Source organism: Alosa sapidissima, chromosome 22 (assembly GCF_018492685.1).
Source record: "Alosa sapidissima isolate fAloSap1 chromosome 22, fAloSap1.pri, whole genome shotgun sequence".
Lineage (NCBI taxonomy): Eukaryota > Metazoa > Chordata > Actinopteri > Clupeiformes > Clupeidae > Alosa > Alosa sapidissima.
In genome coordinates, this window is record NC_055978.1 from 23,309,260 (window position 1) to 23,319,788 (window position 10,529).

A 10,529-nucleotide genomic window follows, 5' to 3' on the forward strand; every position below is an offset into this window, starting at 1 on the left:
GTGAACTGAGGGCGAGCAAACAATTTATCCTGGTCTGAGCCCCTGCTCCGGAGCTACAGGGTTTCCCAGCAGGTAAACTGGGTGTGGTTTGGTGACAGAGCCAAACAATCCAGCAATTTCTCCACAGCACCTCCTTACACTGACAGACTTTGGAAAGATTTGCAAAGATTTGGAAAAGATTTTTGAAAGACTACAGTCTCAGACCCTCTCACATCTAAAGACAAGTAGTAGAGTTTTAAGTCACAGACTATGATTTTGCAATGACTAGGGATCTTGCAGGGTCACTATTTACAAGACTGCAACACGATTCCTTTAAATTATTACCCATCGTGCAATAGATAAACAGGAACTGAAAATGATAGCCTACTAAACTCAAAGTCGTATTTTCGTGTTTCTGCAGCATTGTTTCATGCGTGACATCCTTAACCGATACAGAGTTGTTCTGTCAAGTGGAAGAGCCGACTAAATATGTATAAGAAATGACAAATATTATAAGAATAACAAATAATTATAGGCTACAGCTGTGTCGGAGTCAATAAGAAAAACAGCCTATAATTATACAGTTACACTACAAGTCCATATTGACAAGTAGCTGTAATGTAATAGTGTGTTAACCTCCACAACCCAACAGCATTCTATTGTAGTATGCTAACATCCACAACCCAACAGTATTCTAACACTAATGCTTCAAGTGGGATTTGAACTCTCAACCTAAGGATCACCAGTACAAGGCATTATCTCACTGAGCCACTGTCAAGCCTACATGTTGGCCAGTCACATTCACATGGTGAAAATGTGTGTTGGTAAACACACAAGAAAAACTCCAAGCATACATTTGACAATAAAATGAAGGGCTTTCCTAAAAGAGTACACCTGAAATCTTTTTGAAATTCTGGGGCAATTAGACATTTGTAGAGAAGAACACTAATGGATGAAATATAAATATGATAGACTTAATGATGAAGGAAAAATAATGAACAAAGAAGTTGCCCTAAATGTCAGAGTGTCTCGGCGTTCTGACTCTTGGCAACTAATGACTGTGTATGTTGATTGCCTGATGTCATTCAGGTGCTGTTCAATGGTGTGAATCTTCAGTAACCAATAGCATGTGCAGCTTGATCCTGAAGTTCTAATGGGGATTTGAACACTCAACCTAAGAAACACCAGTACAAGGCATTATCCCACTGAGCCACTAACAATCATACACATTGGGCAGTCACATTCAAATGGTGAAAATGTGTGTTGGTAAACACACAAGAAAAACTCCAAGCATACATTTGACAATAAAATGAAGGGCTTTCCTAAAAGAGTACACCTGAAATCTTTTTGAAATTCTGGGGCAATTAGACATTTGTAGAGAAGAACACTAATGGATGAAATATAAATATGATAGACTTAACGATGAAGGAAAAATAATGAACAAAGAAGTTCCCCTAAATGTCAGAGTGTCTCGGCGTTCTGATTCTTGGCAACTAATGACTGTGTATGTTGATTGCCTGATGTCATTCAGGTGCTGTTCAATGGTGTGAATCTTCAGTAACCAATAGCATGTGCAGCTTGATCCTGAAGTTCTAATGGGGATTCGAACACTCAACCTAAGAAACACCAGTACAAGGCATTATCCCACTGAGCCACTAACAATCATACACATTGGGCAGTCACATTCACATGTGAAAATGTGTGTTGGTAAACACACAAGAAAAACTCCAAGCATACATTTGACAATAAAATGAAGGGCTTTCCTAAAAGAGTACACCTGAAATCTTTTTGAAATTCTGGGGCAATTAGACATTTGTAGAGAAGAACACTAATGGATGAAATATAAATATGATAGACTTAATGATGAAGGAAAAATAATGAACAAAGAAGTTCCCCTAAATGTCAGAATGTCTCGGCGTTCTGATTCTTGGCAATTAATGACTGTGTATGTTGATTGCCTGATGTCATTCAGGTGCTGTTCAATCTTCAGTAACCAATAGCATGTGCAGCTTAATCCTGAAGTTCTAATGGGGATTCGAACACTCAACCTAAGAAACACCAGTACAAGGCATTATCCCACTGAGCCACTAACATTCATACACATTGGGCAGTCACATTCACATGTGAAAATGTGTGTTGGTAAACACAAGAAAAACTCCAAGCATACATTTGACAATAAAATGAAGGGCTTTCCTAAAACAGTACACCTGAAATCTTTTTGAAATTCTGGGGCAATTAGACATTTGTAGAGAAGAACACTAATGGATGAAATATAAATATGATAGACTTAATGATGAAGGAAAAATAGTGTACAAAGAAGTTCCCCTAAATGTCAGAGTGTCTCGGCATTCTGATTCTTGGCAACTAATGACTGTGTATGTTGATTGCCTGATATCATTCAGGTGCTGTTCAATGGTGTGAATCTTCAATAACCAATAGTATTCGAGCTAGAGCCTAAAGCACTACCAGGGATTCGAACTCTCAACCTAAGAAACATCAGCACTAGGCATTATCCCACTGAGCCACTGACAATCCTACATATTTGGCAGTCACATTCACATGGTGAAAAGGTGTGTTGGCAAACACACAACATCAAGAAAATTCCTAGCATACATTTGACAATAGAATTAAGGGCTTTATAAAAAAGAGTACAGATCTGAAAATGTGCACTGTTAATGGTATCCACATAATGATGGTTGTATGGTTGTTCACCAAGGAAAAAAAATTACTCATATAGGAATATGGGTGATATAGGAGAAATGGGCTGAGTGGTCGAACTTTATTAGTCTATATCTCTGAAATGGAAAAACATATCCAAATTCTTTTGATAACTTTTGTGAGGCTTTGTCTAAACATTGTCTGTGAGAATTTTGGTGAAGATTTAATAATTTTTGAAGTATGTGAAACTTTTTATGATGTTTGGCTTTTCTCTGAAATTGTGGCAAAAGTAAACATTTTTAGAGCATAAGACCAGGGTGAAAAAGATGCATCTGAATGTAGAGATTAATATGATGAAATAATTTTGAGTCTAGGTCAATCTGGTAAGGAGAAATAAGCATTTTTGACAAGAGCGCCACCTTTGGGTGCAGTACCCCAAATTTTGGGTTATGGGTAGTGGGGGGTACTGGTAACAATACTTGAAAATGTTTAGTTTCTAGGACTTACGGTTTATAGGAATATAGGTGATCTAGGAAAAATGGCCTAAGTGGTCTAACTTTATTAGCCTATATCTCTGAAATGGAACAAAATATCAAAATTCTGATCCATAACTTTTGTGAGGCTTGGTCTAAACATTGTCTGTGAGAATTTTGGTGAAGATTTGATTATTTTTGAAGAGTGTGAAACTTTTTATAATGTTTGGCTTTTCCATGAAATTGTGTCAAAAATAAACATTTTTAGACCATAAGACCAGGGCCAAAAAGATGCATCTGAGTTTAGAGATTAATATTATGAAAGAATTTTGAGTCTAGGTCAATCTGGTAAGGAGAAATGAGCATAATTAACTTTTTTTTCCAACAGCGCCACCTTTGGGTGCAGTACCCCAAATTTTGGGTTATGGGCAGAGGGGGGTACTGGTAACCATACCTGAAAATTTGAAGAGTTTTGGAGTTACGGTTTAGGCAGCAGTATGACTTTTACAGAATTTTGGCCAAAAATGAACGGTACAGAAACAATAGGGGTCCTGCAGCTACGCTGCTCGGACCCCTAATAATAAATATAACCGCAAGCGGTGATTTACGGGGTCCGAGTAAAACGAACATGAGGTAGCATAGCTTTTTAGTTTTACATATGCTTTGATTGTTTGGGCCCAATTGTTCAAAAGAAACATGATTGGATTTTGGTTATCGGATTTCAGTTACCGGATTTCGGCTATCGGATTGGATCAAATCTTGAAAATGGCTTGTTCAAAGGGAAACAAGGATCCTGAAATTGGATTAGATCACATAATCTATTCTTGGTTTTGATCTGGATAAAACCTTCACTTTGTGTTGTTCAAAACTTTTGAGTTGGATTGGAATAAATTTGATGCATAAAATTAGGATTACCCTGTGCTGTAACGTTATAGTGTGCTAACCTCCACAACCTAATAGTATTCTAACAATACCCTATTCTAATGTGCTAACCTCCACAACCCAACAGTATTCTAACAGTAGTATTCTAGTGCGCTAATCTCCACAACTCAATAGTATTCTAACAATACTCTATTCTACAGGACTATGCATTTGTCATGGATAAGATGAAGCGTCTGTTAATGGAAGGCAGTGTTTCCCACAGAATGGAATTGTATTTGTGGTGGTAGGTGAAGGGGGGTGGGGGTGGGTTCTGTGTTGGAGTCAATAAGATGAACAACCTATAATTATGCAGTTATACTTGCCTTGCACGACAAGTCCTGTCAAGTAGCTGTAACGTTATAGTGTGCTAACCTCCACAACCCAACAGTATTCTTAACAGTATTCTATTCTAGTATGCTAACCTCCACAACCCAGCTGAAGGAACTGTAGGGGGCGATGTGGGTCGAGGTAGAGTGAGTGTGTGGCGAGCAGGCAGAGCCTCGGTCAGAAGGCTCAATGGTATGAAGTGATGACACGGAGATGGCAGGTTTCGGTGCAACACAAGTGAACTTTATTTGAGTTTCAATTCATCTGTTCTTTTGTTCTTTACTTGTATGTGTGCTGCATCAAAGAGGAAACAAACAGAAAATGGAGTAATCAGTGAAATGGGGTAAATCAGTACAGATCCCAACTCACAAACAAACCAATTGACATTTGAACAATAAACTGAAATCATATGGCTATATAAGGTACAACTAAACAATACTTGACATCCCAAGTCAACCAACATCACCTAATCATCTCTCACATGGGACTCCAACACACCAAACCAACAAACAAAGACCTTAACTATACACATGATGGCAGAGCTACTCTACAAACTGATAAACATCACAAAAGTCATAGTGAGGGTCATTAAAGTGATGACTTACGTTAACTCAAAGACGCACACAAAGCAGGACACACTGGAGTGCTGGGTTGAGATGAACAAAAGAGTGAACTGAGGGCGAGCAAACAATTTATCCTGGTCTGAGCCCCTGCTCCGGAGCTACAGGGTTTACCAGCAGGTAAACTGGGTGTGGTTTGGTGACAGAGCCAAACAATCCAGCAATTTCTCCACAGCACCTCCTTACACTGACAGACTTTGGAAAGATTTGCAAAGATTTGGAAAAGATTTTTGAAAGACTACAGTCTCAAACCCTCTCACATCTAAAGACAAGTAGTAGAGTTTTAAGTCACAGACTATGATTTTGCAATGACTAGGGATCTTGCAGGGTCACTATTTACAAGACTGCAACACGATTCCTTTAAATTATTACCCATCGTGCAATAGATAAACAGGAACTGAAAAATTATAGCCTACTAAACTCAAAGTCGTATTTTCGTGTTTCTGCAGCATTGTTTCATGCGTGACATCCTTAACCGATACAGAGTTGTTCTGTCAAGTGGAAGAGCCGACTAAATATGTATAAGAAATGACAAATATTATAAGAATAACAAATAATTATAGGCTACAGCTGTGTCGGAGTCAATAAGAAAAACAGCCTATAATTATACAGTTACACTACAAGTCCATATTGACAAGTAGCTGTAATGTAATAGTGTGTTAACCTCCACAACCCAACAGCATTCTATTGTAGTATGCTAACATCCACAACCCAACAGTATTCAGTGGGATAACAGTGGGATTTGAACTCTCAACCTAAGGATCACCAGTACAAGGCATTATCTCACTGAGCCACTGTCAATCCTACATGTTGGCCAGTCACATTCACATGGTGAAAATGTGTATTGGTAAACACACAACAAGAAAAACTCTAAGCATACATTTGACAATAAAATGAAGGGCTTTCCTAAAAGAGTACACCTGAAAACGTTTTGAAATTCTGGGGCAATTAGACATTTGTAGAGAAGAACACTAATGGATGAAATATAAATATGATAGACTTAATGATGAAGGAAAAATAATGAACAAAGAAGTTCCCCTAAATTTCAGAGTGTCTCGGCGTTCTGATTCTTGGCAACTAATGACTGTGTATGTTGATTGCCTGATGTCATTCAGGTGCTGTTCAATGGTGTGAATCTTCAGTAACCAATAGCATGTGCAGCTTGATCCTGAAGTTCTAATGGGGATTCAAACACTCAACCTAAGAAACACCAGTACAAGGCATTATCCCACTGAGCCACTAACAATCATACACATTGGGCAGTCACATTCACATGTGAAAATGTGTGTTGGTAAACACACAAGAAAAACTCCAAGCATACATTTGACAATAAAATGAAGGGCTTTCCTAAAAGAGTACACCTGAAATCTTTTTGAAATTCTGGGGCAATTAGACATTTGTAGAGAAGAACACTAATGGATGAAATATAAATATGATAGACTTAATGATGAAGGAAAAATAATGAACAAAGAAGTTCCCCTAAATGTCAGAGTGTCTCGGCGTTCTGATTCTTGGCAACTAATGACTGTGTATGTTGATTGCCTGATGTCATTCAGGTGCTGTTCAATGGTGTGAATCTTCAATAACCAATAGCATGTGCAGCTTGATCCTGAAGTTCTAATGGGGATTCGAACACTCAACCTAAGAAACACCAGTACAAGGCATTATCCCACTGAGCCACTAACAATCATACACATTGGGCAGTCACATTCACATGGTGAAAATGTGTATTGGTAAACACACAACAAGAAAAACTCTAAGCATACATTTGACAATAAAATGAAGGGCTTTCCTAAAAGAGTACACCTGAAATCTTTTTGAAATTCTGGGGCAATTAGACATTTGTAGAGAAGAACACTAATGGATGAAATATAAATATGATAGACTTAATGATGAAGGAAAAATAATGAACAAAGAAGTTCCCCTAAATTTCAGAGTGTCTCGGCGTTCTGATTCTTGGCAACTAATGACTGTGTATGTTGATTGCCTGATGTCATTCAGGTGCTGTTCAATGGTGTGAATCTTCAGTAACCAATAGCATGTGCAGCTTAATCCTGAAGTTCTAATGGGGATTCGAACACTCAACCTAAGAAACACCAGTACAAGGCATTATCCCACTGAGCCACTAACATTCATACACATTGGGCAGTCACATTCACATGTGAAAATGTGTGTTGGTAAACACAAGAAAAACTCCAAGCATACATTTGACAATAAAATGAAGGGCTTTCCTAAAACAGTACACCTGAAATCTTTTTGAAATTCTGGGGCAATTAGACATTTGTAGAGAAGAACACTAATGGATGAAATATAAATATGATAGACTTAATGATGAAGGAAAAATAGTGTACAAAGAAGTTCCCCTAAATGTCAGAGTGTCTCGGCATTCTGATTCTTGGCAACTAATGACTGTGTATGTTGATTGCCTGATATCATTCAGGTGCTGTTCAATGGTGTGAATCTTCAATAACCAATAGTATTCGAGCTAGAGCCTAAAGCACTACCAGGGATTCGAACTCTCAACCTAAGAAACATCAGCACTAGGCATTATCCCACTGAGCCACTGACAATCCTACATATTTGGCAGTCACATTCACATGGTGAAAAGGTGTGTTGGCAAACACACAACATCAAGAAAATTCCTAGCATACATTTGACAATAGAATTAAGGGCTTTATAAAAAAGAGTACAGATCTGAAAATGTGCACTGTTAATGGTATCCACATAATGATGGTTGTATGGTTGTTCACCAAGGAAAAAAAATTACTCATATAGGAATATAGGTGATATAGGAGAAATGGGCTGAGTGGTCGAACTTTATTAGTCTATATCTCTGAAATGGAAAAACATATCCAAATTCTTTTGATAACTTTTGTGAGGCTTTGTCTAAACATTGTCTGTGAGAATTTTGGTGAAGATTTAATAATTTTTGAAGTATGTGAAACTTTTTATGATGTTTGGCTTTTCTCTGAAATTGTGGCAAAAGTAAACATTTTTAGAGCATAAGACCAGGGTGAAAAAGATGCATCTGAATGTAGAGATTAATATGATGAAAGAATTTTGAGTCTAGGTCAATCTGGTAAGGAGAAATAAGCATTTTTGACAAGAGCGCCACCTTTGGGTGCAGTACCCCAAATTTTGGGTTATGGGTAGTGGGGGGTACTGGTAACAATACTTGAAAATGTTTAGTTTCTAGGACTTACGGTTTATAGGAATATAGGTGATCTAGGAAAAATGGCCTAAGTGGTCTAACTTTATTAGCCTATATCTCTGAAATGGAACAAAATATCAAAATTCTGATCCATAACTTTTGTGAGGCTTGGTCTAAACATTGTCTGTGAGAATTTTGGTGAAGATTTGATTATTTTTGAAGAGTGTGAAACTTTTTATAATGTTTGGCTTTTCCATGAAATTGTGTCAAAAATAAACATTTTTAGACCATAAGACCAGGGCCAAAAAGATGCATCTGAGTTTAGAGATTAATATTATGAAAGAATTTTGAGTCTAGGTCAATCTGGTAAGGAGAAATGAGCATAATTAACTTTTTTTTCCAACAGCGCCACCTTTGGGTGCAGTACCCCAAATTTTGGGTTATGGGCAGAGGGGGGTACTGGTAACCATACCTGAAAATTTGAAGAGTTTTGGAGTTACGGTTTAGGCAGCAGTATGACTTTTACAGAATTTTGGCCAAAAATGAACGGTACAGAAACAATAGGGGTCCTGCAGCTACGCTGCTCGGACCCCTAATAAGAACAAATAGAAAAACAATGGGTGCCTTCGCAGCTTCGCTGCTTGGCCCCCAATTATTAGATAAATGTCAGTATAATGAGTAAAAAGCAAAATCTTGTGCAAATGTAAGTCTAGGGGTAAATGAGTCAAAGAAACACAAACAACGGCGGAGGCGCGGAGAGGGAGCCTGTCTGCCCCATGGAGCCAGACCTTCTTATATCCAGGGCAATCAAGTCCAACTCCACACACCTGCACATCTCCAGCCACCCAGCTGCAACACAGACAGACAGCGGTAGAAAAGGAGTGGGGCTGGTGCAGAGTGCAGACCCGACAGGGTCCTGACAGTATAATTTAATTTCCTAACTTCATAATACATTTCATAACTAGCAGCTTAATTTGCTCCTCTATATATGTGCACTTACCTAAAGGTCTTGAGATGAATACCAAAAAAAGATGATAATAAGGCTAATCTAAAATCATTCTTGGAAGAAAAGGAGCTGTTTTGGACATTGTGACCTGACCTTACTGATTTGTTTTGGCCCATTAAGGGGTCTGTTACACCTGCCACAGACATGGCTTAGTCGATCCAGACAGTGTTTATGCTAAGCTAATTCAGAAAGGGTCCGGTGTTACTCATGGCTATGCAACAGAGCTAGAGGAACAAGATGGGAAAATGAGTCAGGTTACATTTGTTTTCAGACAGCTGGAGTCACAGACAAAACACGATTCAGGGCTAGACAAAACATTACAGTTTGAGCAGGAGAAAAATGCAAGCATGCTGCTGTGGGCTTTGGTCCTATATGGACCTACAGTATATGGTCCTAATGGGCTCTGCATATTACGATGACTGTTCATTATCACTTACATTTGATATTGTATTAGATATTTTGTAATATTTTGCATACAGTAATACAATATACAATTTTATATTGTATTTTATTTATTTATGTATAATTTTAGATGTCTTTATCTGTCTTATTAGATGTCTTTATCTGTTTTATTCTGTCTTAATTTTTCATTTATACAGGTCTCAAAACCTGGCATATATCAGGCCTAATAGTAGCATTTTGCTGGTTGTAATTCAAGCCACCTTTAGAGATATAATAGAATTCAAACAGTGATTTTCATTATTTTTTGCGGTCACTTAGTAAATATTGATGTGGTGAATTTCTTCTGTTACAATATTTTAAGCACTGTGTTTCTGATGTTCAGTAACCTTAAGTAAGTCATTTTCTCCATACTTTTCAGTTTTCTCAAATGATCAAGCTCTACCATAATCTGGGACCTGAGAAGTTCCCTCTTAATGAACAGACCTTTTACCCCAACCACTCACAGATGGTAAGTGCCTTGCTTTTTAGATGCATCGTGCTTCTGCTAAAATGTTCCTACTCTGCACACTGTATGAGAACCATTTGAAAATAGACATATCATAAAGTAAACCTTTGCAGGGTTGTTTGTGGCATTTTATGACTTGCTTAAGATAATGACCTCCTAAATGTTGTTTTTGGCTTTTAATAGCTTCATACAAACACATATCTTATCTGGAATCCTTTTGCCATAAAACTGGGAATCCGCCCAAAGAAACAGTTTTAAATCATTTGGAGTTTTATTATAGCTATTTCATATTGTAAGATAACAATTTCACTTGCTTTAAATTATGTCTGTAACATACAATTATGTCTGTGTCATATCTTTGAGCATTCCAAATCTTAAATTTACAAATTAGCATTTGGAAAAGTATATTGTCTCTTGTACTTCTAGTCATTAATCAACCAACCAAGTCATCAAATATGGCAGAAACACAATAAGCACAAACAGTCAT

The 10,529-nt window shown here is 37.6% G+C and overlaps 1 protein-coding gene across 1 annotated transcript in view; it reads left to right on the plus strand.

Moving 5' to 3' along the window:
• Nucleotides 1-10,529, plus strand: part of LOC121697654 (synapsin-3-like) — a 184,157-nt gene that overhangs the window by 107,602 nt on the left and 66,026 nt on the right. Inside the window, exon 6 of the mRNA XM_042079276.1 lies at nucleotides 9,956-10,045. Within this exon, the coding sequence (XP_041935210.1) occupies nucleotides 9,956-10,045 (90 nt within the window). The remainder of the gene's footprint in view (nucleotides 1-9,955; nucleotides 10,046-10,529) is intronic.